Below are 13,931 nucleotides of genomic sequence, written 5' to 3' on the forward strand. Positions count from 1 at the left end.
TGATGGGAGTCCTTGTTGGCGCGCGACTATGCCACTACGTTACCAAGGCCTTGGATCTAAAGAACGTTGCTACCATCCCCTGGACTGATTCTACAGTAGCTATGTAGTGGATCAAGGGAAACATGGAGGCCCTTCGTAGCAAATCAAGTCTCAGAGTTACAAGCACTGACAGATCCCAAGGATTGGAAATACTGCCCAGGTTCAGACAACCCCACTGACCTTATCTCTCGCGGAATTCTCCCATCAGCCCTGTGGGAAAGCGAATTGTGGTGGAGAGGACCGCATTGGCTTCAGGAGGATGACGCGCATTAGCCAACGATAAGTGAGCCGAGCTCGAAGGCTGGGGAGTGCCAAATGGAAGAGCGAAAGATGACGGTGATGTCAATAGTATCATCATCATCCATGGCAATTCTCAATGTTCAGAACTATAGTTCATTCTGCAGAGTCGTGCGAGTAACCGTGTGGGTCCGGTCGCTTTGTCGACAACTGCCACAATAAAGAAGGAAAGACAATCGGCCCATTACGAGCTGAAGAAGTAATCGACGCTGAAAGATACTGGTTGGCTAAAGCTCAAGGAGATGCGTTCACCGACGACATTTCAAACCTGAAGAATCGAAGACCGCTGCTTAAGAGCTCTCCTGTTTTGCCTTTCAACCCGTACTTCGACATAGAGGGCCTCATGCGAGTTGGTAGACACTTGCAATTCAGTGATAACAACGAAGAGACTAAGCATCCCATCGTTCTCCCTGGCAATTACCCCTTCACGTCACTGCTCATATGGAAGGAACACTTGAGAACGCTGCACACGGGCGTACGCGATACTCTAGCACAGCTGCAAAAATCGTATTGGATTATCAGAGGGCATCAGGCCGTAAAGAAAGTTATCAAGCAGTGCTTCGTCTGTCACAAACAAAGTTGCCCTCCTGCTACGGAACCAGTAGCATCACTTCCAGCTGACATAGTGACAAAAGGAAACCCGTTCGGCATCGTTGGCATCGATATTGCTGGGCCCTTGATTTGTCAACAGTCACGCGACAGAAAAATATGCAACATTGCTATTTTCACCTGTGCTGTGACATGTGCCGTCCACCTTGACCTCGTCAGCGACCTGTCGGCTACAGCCTTCCTCTTGGCCTTTAAACGCTTTGTGGCACGCCGTCGAATATGCTCGCCAGTGTATTCGGACAACGCGTTCACATTCAAGCGTGCAGCCAGGAATCTAAAGGCCATGTTCATGCTGTTCCAAGTCGAGGAATTGCAGTAATACTTCACCGGAAACCAGATCAGATGGAAGTTTATTGTTGAACGGGCAGCTTGGTGGGACAGATTCTGGGAGCGGATGGTGCGATCTGTGAAAGTAGCATTGCGAAAGGTGTTAGGTCGGAGCAGCTCGAGTCTCGAAGAACTGACCACCGTTCTTTATGAGGTGGAGACCGTGATCAACTCACGACCTTTGACTTTAATATACGATGATGCTCGAGAGCCAGAACCACTGTCACCGGCGCACTTCCTTGTAGGAAGAAAGTTGACGACCCTTCCTCCACACCTGCTGCCGGAGGAAATTCCTGGCGGTGGCATGCATCTCTGACGACGCTGGAAGTACCGGACTGCCATGGCCGATGGTTTCTGGAGACGGAGGTGAAAAGAGTACTTATTGGAGTTCAGATCGGCACATATATGTGCCGAGCAACGACATCAAGTGATCTAAAGAAAGACGCTTTGGTGCTCCTGAGGGAAGACCGCTTGAAACGCCACATGTGGAAGACCGCCAGAATTAAGGAAACATTTAAGGGTAGAGACGGCAGGGTGCGGTCCTGCAAATTGGTATTAAGTGGGGGAACAGGTGAAGCGACCGATCCAGCTGCTGTATGCCTTAGATATGGTGGATCAATAAACTCAATAATAGTTCGCTCATTCGGGGAAGGTTGTTGTATATCCTCCATTCTGGAGCCAAAGCACCCCCGCCCTGGGGGCCGCCGACAATGTGACGAGGGCTCCTCCACCTAAAGCTTCACTGCTGAGCTCGCTCTGGCACAACCGCCGGACACTTGACACCCCTAAAACTGCGTGCAAATTATTGGCGGGCGCCCGTCGCTGTTCGTAGAACAGCGACGGGCGATGCGGTGGTGCCTTTCAGGTTTGGAGGGGGTTGCTTGCACGTGCGGGGTGCAAGAAAGCCTGTTTGGCACAGTGTATTGTGACTTTCCCTTTCTCTCTCCCCTTTCCCGTACCTTCTCATCAAAAATAAACAAGCCTTCTTGATGCGCTCGAAGCGAACGGATGCCTGTCATTTTTCCATAAATTTAAAGTTCTCCGTCTCTTATTCCACAACACGCGAAGCCTCTCCAAACTCTTCGCGAGCTGCTTGGCAGTCGACCCCAAGCGAGAACTATCGAAGCAGCGTGCGTTGCAAGCATTCTGTCGCAGCGCCGAACGTGTTTGGTATTCCAGTAACCACAGGCGAGCTGGGCGTTTCGAAGGATGGCTGGAGGCATAAACTCACGCTGATGAAGGAACTTTAGCGTAGACGTGCGTGAGCGGCCTGATCGGTCTGCACGGTCTAGCTACCTTTTGGCGCAGAGCTTAACCAGCCAAACAAAGCGCTAATATTGCTCTAACCAAGTGTAAAACATTTTAAACATTTACAAAAACAACGTGTTAACGATTACACTCCTGCGAAAAATTTACACCAGCAGCAAGGAAGAGTACATTTCGTTACTGCTACTGTGTGTCGTTGAGCTCTGTGCCACCAGGTGGCTGCACCGTACAGACCACATTGGCGTTTTTGCTCATACCGTGAAACGGTACGGTCAAACGGCCGGGGCCTGTCTCCTGGTTCTTGCGTTTACCCGAATACCGGACTCGCGAAATGCTATAATCCTCCGGTATAAAGTGACGGCCGCAAACGCGCAAATCCTGGCGCCGATCGGATAGCGGCAGTCCGATGCGCTGCGGCCGGTCCGCTCGTCTGCTGCCTTGCTGAGGGAGACGATGTCGCAGCTTGACATACTGCCAGTAGCTACGTTTGCAGCCCACAACGCAACAAAGTCGAATCATGGCGCTCGCGAAAAGAGTGAGTGCGGAGCTCTCGTCAAAATGAAACACATTGTAACACAAGTAGACGACGCTAGTTGTGTGCCGGAAGTGCATAGGTGCAGTGAGAAATTGTTCTTGTGCATTATTTCTGTTACTTTCTTTTTGTAGAAACAAATTAACTAACATTCCAAGTATTACGAACAACATCTGTGGCTTTATTGTTCACCACTGACCCTCAGCACTGCTTAGGTCAGCGGACCATCTTTTGCATTAATTCTTTCTCGCTCTCTCTGTAGCTCAATGCTCATCGATTAAAGAACGCCATGGTCCCATAGGCTCACTTCTGGTTTCCCTTTTCTGAAGCCGACTTGTTCAATTGTTTGTTGCCAACTTGTGCAATTCTTGCATAATGTTCTGCATGTCTATTCGGGACATACCTTATAGTAAGTTTAATAGCCACATACCCAACAGCACATGCCTAGATGCACATAGTCGGTGTCCAACGTTGGCTGTTTGGGCTTGAACCATGATCGAATTGCGATGCACAGGTGCAGGATATTGCCGACACTTATGCAAGTGCACCATGGTAAACAAGCAAAAGACCTTCCACTGCATGGACCTGCCACAGTGAGGAGAACTGCTATGTGGCTTCATGAAAAACGAAAACAAACTAAACGATCTTGGCGTAAAGTTCAGACTTGCATTAGCAACTCGCACATGGGCTGACGTCACCGCCGCTGCTTCAGGTGCTCTTTGACCAAGTTGCGCTTGCGAGGCGCAATACATTTCACACCTTCTAAAAGCTTTTGTTTTTGCTGCTGCGTGGTCTCAGGCGCTGGTGCTTCAAATTGGACATGCAATGCCGCTGTGGCGACCACAGGCGGAAAATCTGTGTTCCCTGCTCGCCGCCCCACAAGGGAGAGACTGGCCAGTAGCGATGCGAACCTGTTTATGCGGAGAGACAAGTCAACTTCTATCTACCGTTGCGTCTATAGATACCACAGCGGCTATTAGAACACTGGCCGGAAGCTGGCGAAAGTGCAAGTTGATCGATTTCCATAGAAATCGTACGAGTATGATTGCAGCCGTTCGGCGTAAGCAAACGCGTCTTCGCACGCTTTATTCTGATTGCCATCCAAGATATTATTAGGACATAGCCTTGTTTTCGCTTATCATTGTCACTCGGTGAACTCACCGGAACCCGAGCCACTCAATGCACGGACAAAACAGCTCAGTTCTCTGCCTTCGTTTACGCGCCCTGATCCGTTTTTCAGCTGGGCCAGTATCCACAAAAAACTAAGTCTTCTTTTGGCGCAAAACAAGCGTTGCGAGGTTTCTGGAATGATATTTAAACAGTCACATCAACTTAGTATTTGCCTTTAGCGTCCTTTTAAATACCCCGTAGTAGTGGTATAACATAAGGGGTGGGGATAATATATACAGAGTTTCCCGCATAACTTGAGTCAAACATTAAAGATATGCAAATGCTGCGTAGCTGGACAGAACCAAGGTAATGTTGTTCGCCGTCACATGTAGATAATCAGATTATTTTTTGTATTCCCCCCTAATTAGGTAAGTAATCCTAATTATACAACTTAAATATTATAATTAGATTAAAGCGTCAATGATAGAATTGGAGAGCGACAAGGAAAGCTGCCGTTTCAGCTCTCTGCTGCTCGATACGTCTAAAAAAGTGTTCTTTCCAAGCGTGAAAGAAGTCCGCGAGTCCACGCAAAGTGCATCGAACGGCAATTTTGCGTGTATTCGCGGGCTTCTTTCACGCTCGGGATAACACCTTTAGGTGGCACGTATTTGGCGACAGAAAGCTGCATCGGTAGTTTTTCATGTGGCTCTACAATTTCTTCATTGACACTTTCAATCTAACTAAATTAATTATGAAGTTGAATAATTTATTACGACTAATTGTCTAATTAGGCGGCATGTAAACCATAATCTGAGTATCTCCAAGCGACGCCAAACAATGTAGCTGCGAGTACAGCGAGTGTCGTGCATTATTGTGCCTCCGCGTTGTCACCGCACTGCTTCACCCACACTTGATCGGTCACAACTCGGGGTCCAACTTTGCACATCACTGCTCAATTTAGTGGCCTTTTGATCAGCAAGGCTGGGCGAAATGCGAGGGGTGCTTGAGAACGAACGTGCAATAAGATCAAGTATAATGCTTGCACATTCTTCAGTTGTAATTTAAACATCGTGTTGTAAATTATCTGCTCCTTGTTGCAGGTTCAACGAGTGATAGAGAAGCAAATGGTGCAATTCAAGCAGTAGGAGAGGAAGAGAGTAGTCAAGTAACTTTTTTCTAAGGGCATGAGTGCGAAGGAGATTAAAGGTGAATTACATAATAACGTGTGTGAGGAAAGTATTTCACCAGCGCAACGAGGGTGTTGTCTTCAGGAGAGGCAAAAGATCGACTCAAGACAAAGCGCGTTCAGGCCGGTGCGTTAACCCACCAGCACGCTGATTCTATGCAGTCGAGGGTTTGACGAAAATTATGTTAGCGAGGGAAGGTCATAGAAAGCATGCAATCGCCAGTTTTTTAAATAAACTAATATACTGACCTTCCGACACGCGTACGGATTCCTCGATCACAAAACAGTACGCGCAGGAACAGTGATTATATACGCACTTGACAAAGCGCTTTCGAATACGTATATATCGGGACCCTTTGTTCTACGCACGTCGTCTTTAAACGTGCACTGCTTTTATAAGTACTTAGTTCTCTAATCTGCGTACGCGTTTTCTTGCACAACTGTGCCGGATGTAACCCCGACCACATGAGCTTTCGTGAAAGATTTCATCGTGTTTTGGATGCGGTACGTATCATCCATGTCACTTATGTTTAGCGACGGCCCATAGTAATGCCGCCATGTTTAGGATAGATTGAACGCAGCTAGACAGGAAAAAAAAAACAAACTAGCTAAATACATCCTTTTTTCTTCAGGAATATCTCAGGGTGCTTAACACCACGCAGAAATTCAGCCTGCTACGCTAAGAAGTGATAGACCATCCCTCAAGTTCTCAGGACATAGTCGCGTCAAACATTTATGTGTTCGCAAAACAGAAAATGATCACGAGAAGAACACGCACTGCAAACATTGTCCCCAATGCTGTTCGAGCAGGACCGTTGTCAGAAGTCTGTTTAACTGTGGAGGGAAGGGATTCAATAAATTGCCAATCCGACTTGCCTTCCATGTTAGGCTTTCAAACCTCCCTCGCACCTTCCTCAAAAGTTGAGTAGGATCGGTGACTACGTATCCTTGAGCAATGTTTCGCAAGTATCTGCCCTCAGCGCATTGCCTAATGACTAGATGGTTCGTAAACCTCGATATTCAAGGACAGAAAATAAATTGCATGTAAGTCTCAATTATAGGCCAATAGTTTAATACCAACATCTAAGGTTCTTAAAGCACACTGTTTGTAAACAATTACAACAGCCTTTATTTTGTAGCAAAATCCTTTGCGAGCAGTAACAGTGGCTTGGCCAATATCTGTCGACAGCCAAGCAATAGATTACTTTTGTAGGATAGCGGACAAGAAGGAATAAATAGAATCTATATTTTTAGATTTCAATGCCCTTAATGAAATAATTAAGGTAACTTACGCAGAAAATGAAAAGCCATTTTAGGTGATGACAGGTCGGGCATTGTTGCGGTTATCGTAAGTGGTTTGCAACTATTCATAGCAGCGCATCAGCCGTTCATGAAGAAAAAGTGTTTCAACACGGTCAGTACATAGTGCGTCTGATGTCCCTGAAACCAGCGAAACATATTTCACGACCATCGCACACAAGCGCCGACCATCAGTTGGCAGGGGGCCTCGAAGAATGTCCGTGCCTTTCCTGATACCGAACCGCCGGCGCACAAGAACAGATGGTTGTCTCGTCCATGCCTTCTGCTGCCAACATCTTCGCGCCGTTTCTCTGGAGTCACGTAACATAGCATAAGAAAAAAATTACGCAGAAGCTGCTCTCTAAGTATGCGTGAGCATTGTGCCACGTGCGCATCTCCACGCACTCCAGTGTCAATGTCACCCGAACATGATCTGGCCAGCACTAACAAGGGCAGCGCTGCGGCGACACCAACTGCTGCCGACGGTGGTGCAAGGTGAACTGATGACGCAAGCAACCTACTGCAGGTGGCGACGCCAAGTGCGCTGACGACGTTCCGATCATTTTAAGCCGTTATCGCTCTTGAGCGCCTTCTATCCATCCGCGTCGAAACATTGTGAACCATGATCAACCGCACTACGGCGGCGGTTGCGTCTGGCACGGCCGCGAGGGCCTTATCTTGAAAGCGCTCCGCGATGGCGACAGAGCGCGCCGACTACTGACAGCCTCGTGTGCTCTGTGTTCTTGCGCCGAGTTCGCGTGGAAGCGAGAGGCAGCACGAAGGTGAATTCACTCGCTGCGGCGGGCGCTAGCTTTAATGCCACCGTCTCACGGTATGGACGGACAGTTTTCTCTTTGAGTAAGCATAGAAATGCTTACGCAATTAAAATTAACAAAGCATTTAAGACGCAAGCTTAAACTGGCCCATCGAAACACAATAATAACCGTAAATGAGATTCTTGTAGTATGTCCAACGCTGACAGCGAGGTGTGGAACCCGTATGCCAAGGACTTAGCCAAAAGAACAGACACCATTCCTTTTCCATTTATTTAAGGCACAACTTCGTAACGCCACCATATGATAAACGAATCCAGAACGATTAATTCTGTTTAGTGCATTTTAGTGAACCATTTAGTTGTCGCACACACGAAGAAACGGAGCATTTTCTCCGCAATAGACATAGCGCGTAGGGGAATTCACAAACATTTGATTCAAATACTTTCTTTTAGTCGATGGCGCATGAATATAACCGTCGTCCTGCTCACGCTCTACGGATTCGATACTCTTGTTCTAGGCTGCTTGTAAGAATAGCATTGCTATTGAGTTATTCTGTTCAAACGCTGTTCTATTTCTACTGTATTACTATAGTTAAGTATTCATTTACCTTATCGATGTGCTAATCTGTTAGTGGATCTCTTGTGTTAGCGTAGCGTTTTCTTATTGTTACTGTATTTATCACTCACTTGTAGGTATAATAAATGAACTTCAAATTAGTAACTCAAGCAGTGCTCGCCGCCGCGCTTGGCTTGTAGAACACGTTCAGCGTGCCACGCTCTGTGCGCTGAGGTTTTGTGAGTGCTGTGACCGCCGCATTTGAACCAGATCATCCCGGCAGACAGTGATGCCAAAGAAAGCATCAGGTGAAATTAACCGTTGTTTTAAGTTGTGCACATTTCAATGGAGGTCATTTGCACGAATGGAGGAACTTTTTATAGTTCTCCGAATGCGCAACTTGTCCCAGGCATGTGGCTCTCTGCAAATACGGTGTCTGTGCGTGCGTGCCATATCCCTGGCAGCCACTCACCGCCACGGCGGCGGTTGATCCTTTCAACCACTTGCGTGACATAGTGTACGTGAATTGTAACAGGCAACAACATGGCAACAAACTCTCTTATGCGACCTCGTGGCATAAGCCGCTATATTCGAGACCCTCGCTGTACAATTATAACATGAAGCCAACAGACAATGACGCCAAAGTTGGGATCCTATAGCGCGGTAAACCTTTCGGTCCAGTTTCATTGCCTTTATTATTCCTAAATAATAATTGATAAACCAACAGTTAATCTTTCTTGTGCTTCTCTTGTCTCCATTGTATGTTGGCTTCAACTGGTTGTTTCGCTAACAAAAAATCAAGCTCCTTGTTGGCCTTTTCACTCACCGCATTTGAAAGCTTATCACTGGCCGCTTACTTGGTCTCGTAAGTACGGTGTGCAGTCAAACCTAAGTCTGAGAGTTGCTACCGCAGTCAAGAAAAGGCACTCACCTCCTTCGCAGTGCGGTCCCTGGTATCCAACGGCGCAGTCGCAGACGCCTGGGGCCACGCACGTTCCTCCGTTCATGCACTGTGGATAGCACAGCGCTGCTGGGCAGGCCCCCACCACGACCGAGGTCAGAGCTGAAGGCGAGGCAGTGTGCCTTCTCCTCCTACGCCGACGCAGGTTACCTACGACACTACGGCTTCTACGGCTACAGCTTTGTTCGGTGCAGATTTACTGGTTTCGTTCCCAACAGACTGTCCGTCTCACGCGGTGCTGACAACGAGGTGAGCGGTCAGTCTCACCTGTCACTGCATTAGCTGCGGCGCTACTACACCGATCGGTTTTTCCAAAAATAAGAATTGCGCAAATGTTCGTGCACATTAGGCGCACGAAAACAACGGAGTGTCCTCCACTCGAACCGGGGTACAAGCGTATTCTACGATAGCGGCGCGCCACCACACGTAACTCAGTCAAGTCCGAAATAGTCGCTAAGAGGCAGGCACAACGAGAAGCCAGTCAGTGAGCTCCAGTAATTGAGACGTCGAAAGACAGACGCGGCAGTTGCCTTTCGGGAATGCGAGTGGCTGCGTGCAATGTCACCCTCCACGGCAATTAGCGATGATCAAACCTCGCCGAGCAGAATGCCTTCACGTCCATGGCATGTTCCACCAACTGAACAAACGCAGCTTGAGTACGGCTCTTTTTTTTTTTTTGACATAGGGCACGACATAGGGCACGACAACGCAGACGCGCGCACCAGTGTTACAATCCGCTGGACTCTGAGAACAAATTTCATTAACGTGAACTCGAGCGATAACCTTCAGCTCAATACACTACGGCCCTTGCATAAAGCAGTGATTGTTAATTGAGATTATAAAGTGGTAGGGATATTGATTTATGGTAGGGATTTACATTTATGAGTGAAAAAAAAAACACGGATGAAAGTGCGGGTAAGGACGAAAGGACGAGTTCACTTTCAGGCAATGGGCTATGAAAAAGCACCTTCACGAATAAGAGATATTAAAGTCCACAGTCATCTGGCAATACTGGTCCCGTCTTCCGTGCAAGACTGCTGCACGTTAAGAGCGATCATCGCCGTGCGGATTTTGAAGTACAACGGTCATGTTCAGCGTCAGGCGGTAGTCAACAGCAAACATTACTGCACCGTTCCGAATGGACTAAACGACGCCAACGGCATTTTGCCTCCTTAGGTGTCCGTCCAGACGACAGACAGCCGCCTCTTTAAAACTGGAACCTACGGCTGGACTCCTTTTCCCGAAGCTCCTTCTGCCGAGACTCTTTTTGCATCTCACCTAAACTAAGAGCTATAGAAATGAGAACGACACGAAGCTGAACTAGTTGGTACGGATTCGTGTTAGGATAAGGTTAGGCGCGCAGACACGGACACAAGAAGAGGGAAATGTGTTGCCCCTCCTCTTGCATCCGTGTCTTCTTTTATTAAAACGTGAAACCATAAATAATTGCTCATTTGCCTTGAATTTGCACTGCCTGGGCATATTATTTCTATCACTTATTCCCTCGCTCTCACTGCTGAATAAAACAGTCATAGCTGATTGCCTGCGTTGTTTTGGATGTCTTGTTTCACTCTTAGCAGCATACGACAATGAAGGTGTACAGGGGTGGGGTGGGGGGGGGGGCGAGGGCGCTACTTAGCGAAAGCTATGCGAGCAGTTTTGTTTCGCCCTCCTGTGATGGCGAATAGTGCCTTTCTACCACGTAGAACGATGGCGCTCAATATGCCGAAAAAAAAAGAACTACAGTGAGAATAACAGACACGGTAAATTGGATGCAAAGGTAGAAATTAGGGGAAGAAAGCTCCATAGAGTTGGACAAATACGTAAAACAAGAAATCAGGGAAGACGATTTGCTCATGAAGATCATGACGCTCTTTTTGGCGGCACTGTTGAGCAGACGTCAAAGAACGGGCCAGTTGTCGGCATTTTTCGGCGTACTGGCGACCGCAGAAACAGGTGAGCATTCATCAGGGTACGGTCGGTATGAGAGAACCGTATCAATTGTGCTGGAGGGATGGCGGCCGTAAAGCAGAAAGAATGGTGAGAACCCGGTAGTGGCTTAAGAGGCAGTGCTATATGCGCGTATGTGACGAATGGAAGTACAAGATCCGAGTTGGAGTGTTCAGGCGCAACATACATTGATAGCATGTCACCAACAGTTCTGTTGGATCGTTCGGTTAAGCCATTGATCTGTGGACGATAAGCAGCAGTAGTGCGGTGAATAATTTGGCGTTCAGATAGGAGTGACTGCAGGACGTCCGAGAGCAATACGCGACCCCGATCGCTCAGCAGTTCACGAGGTGCGCCATGGCAGAGAACGAAGTTGTTCAGAATGAACAAGGCGACGTCTTTTGCTGATGCGGCAGGCAAGGCGGCGGCTCCACCATATCGTGTCAAATGATCTACGGCGACAACAATCTATCGGTTGCCAGCGCCACTAGATGGAAGAGGACCGTACAAATCAATGCCGACACGGTCAAATGGCTGAGCTGGGCAGGGAAGTGGTTGGAGAGGTGCGGTGGAGAAATGCGGGACGCATTTACGTCGTTGGTAGGCAATACAGGAGCGTACGTATTTCTGGACGAAGCTGTACATTCCTCGCCAATAATATCGTAGGCGAAGCCATGTGTAGGTTTTCGACACTCCGCCGTGACCACACTGCGGGCCAGAGTGACAACCGGAGCATAAATCTTGTCGAAGGTGGCGGGGCACCACAAAGAGCCATGTGCGGCCGTCATTCTGGTAGCTGCGGCGGTATAAAAGTACGTCGCGGATGGTGAAATGCTCTGCCTGTCGACGTAACGGTCGAGGTGCCGAAGCTGCCGGAGGATTTGATAAAATCGAATATCATGGCGATCTATGGGTCTTTTCGTTGCTCCGAGGCCATGTCCAGGATATCAAGTGGTGAGATATCATGTCTGTAGGTAGAAGTACTGCTGTCTGAAGTAACTGGGAAGCGTGAGAGGGCATCGGCGTCAGAGTGCCTGCGTCCACAGCGATAGACGACACGGATATCATATTCCTGGATTTGGAGGGCCCACTGAGCGAGGCGGCCCGACGGGTCTTTGAGGTTAGACAACCAGCAAAGAGCGTGATGATCCGTCATCACGTCAAAGGGTCAACCGTAGAGATATGGGCGAAATTTCTGAAGAGTCCGTACGATAGCCAGGCACGCTTTTTCTGTTACTGAGTAATTGGCTTCAGGTTTCGTGAGGGCACGACTGGCATAAGCGACCATGTATTCGACATAAGTGTTATTATGTTGTGCGAGCACGGTACGAAGGCCGACACCACTTGCGTCAGTGTGAAGTTCTGTAGGTGCGGTTGCATCGAAATGGCGCAAGATTGGCCGAGACGTGAGTAGGCGTCGAAGAGTCGTAAAGGCATCATCAGAGGCTTCCGACCAAGCAGAAAGTTCATTATCACCTTGGAGAAGTTGGTTTAGTAGTGCGATCACATTAGCGAAATTGCGACCGAAACGTTGAAAATAAGAGCATAGGCGAGTGAAGCTGCGTAGTGCTTTCAAGTTAGTCGACTTCGGAAATTCGGATACGGCGCGAGGTTTAGCAGCATGAAGAATGCCTTCCTTGCAGACAACGCGGTTTAATATAGTAAGTTTTCGAGCTGCAAATAGGCACTTTTTAAGCTGGAGACCAGCACTCCGGAGATAGGTGAGCACTGGGTGTAAACGGCGAAAATGAGTCGGAAAATCAGGGGAAAGTACGACAACGTTGTCGAGCTAGCCGAGACAAGTATGCCACTTCAGGCCACGCAGGATGCCGTCCATCATGCGGTCAAAGGTGGAGGGCGCGTTGCACAGACCGAACGGCATTACAGTGAATTCATACTAGCCAACTGGTTTCACAAACGCGGTTTTAGAACAGTTAGCGTCAGCCATGGGCACCTGTCAGTAGCCAGAGCGGAGATCTAAGGAGGAAAAATTTCCGCTCCTTGCAAACAGTCAAGTGCGTCGTCAATACGTGGCAACGGGTATACATCCATTCGGGTAATCTTGTTAAGCCTTCGATAATCAACGCAAAATCGTATGAGGCCGTCTTTTTTTTAACTAGGACTACTGGTGATGCCCAGGGACTACTAGAATGCTGGATGACACCGCGATTGAGCATATCGTTCACCTGGTCATTGATAACACGTCTTTCGCCGCCGATACTCGGTAGGGACGCTGCCGAATGGGTGCATGGCTACCAGTGTCAATGGTGTGCGAGAAAGTCGTTGTGCGGCCGAGGGATGTTGCTTAGCAGTCAAAGGAAGAAGAGAAGCCTTCGAGCAAGTGAATAAGTTCATCGCGCTACGTCGTCGTGAGGTCACTGGCAATAGCTGGCGTAAAAGAACGTGGCAATGGCTGAGCAGGCGACGCCTCGAGGGCGGCAAGTGGAGTCGTCCATCGTGTCAAATATTGAAGATGAGGCCAGCGGCTCTGCTCTGCCAAGGCTTACACGGCGGCATGAAGTAACTGTATCGGCACACGGGAGAGGCGCCAGTTTTGAATTCGAGGACGGCGAACAGCAGTGGTAGTAAACGGCGGCGAACTAAGAGTTCAGAGGGAGCGAAGAGTGCTGTGCCATCATCTACAGAGTCAGAAGAGATACTCCCAAGAGCGGAAGACCAGGCAGGTGTAACAGTGTCTTCTGAAACAGCGATTTTGCGACAGGGGTCCTAGTGGTCAGTGATAACATCGGTCGAAAAGTGAAACAGCTCGATTTCGGCGCGGGCGCAGTCAATGATCGCATGATGTGTGAAAAGTCCCAACCTAATATGATGTCGTGTGAACATGATGGCAACACGATGAATTCTGTGATATAAAGGAGCTCCTGAATGACGACACGAGCGATGCAGACGCCGGATGGCTCGACGTGCTGCGCATTGGCAGTCCGAAGGGACAGTCCAGAAAGCGTCGTCGTCACCTTTCCTATCTTGCGACAAAAACAGGCATCTATCGCTGAAAGTGTAGCG

General features: G+C 48.5%; 1 protein-coding gene across 5 annotated transcripts in view; it reads right to left on the reverse strand.

Annotated features, from left to right (window-relative positions):
• The window catches only part of LOC126529774 (protein shifted-like), a 384,912-nt gene that overhangs the window by 77,627 nt on the left and 293,354 nt on the right, over positions 1–13,931 (reverse strand). For all 5 annotated transcript variants that reach the window (XM_050177290.3, XM_050177288.3, XM_050177289.3 and 2 more), the window contains exon 6: positions 8,928–9,023. In XM_050177290.3, coding sequence (XP_050033247.2) covers positions 8,928–9,023 — 96 coding nt within the window. The remainder of the gene's footprint in view (positions 1–8,927; positions 9,024–13,931) is intronic.

Source organism: Dermacentor andersoni, chromosome 9, assembly GCF_023375885.2.
Source record: "Dermacentor andersoni chromosome 9, qqDerAnde1_hic_scaffold, whole genome shotgun sequence".
Lineage (NCBI taxonomy): Eukaryota > Metazoa > Arthropoda > Arachnida > Ixodida > Ixodidae > Dermacentor > Dermacentor andersoni.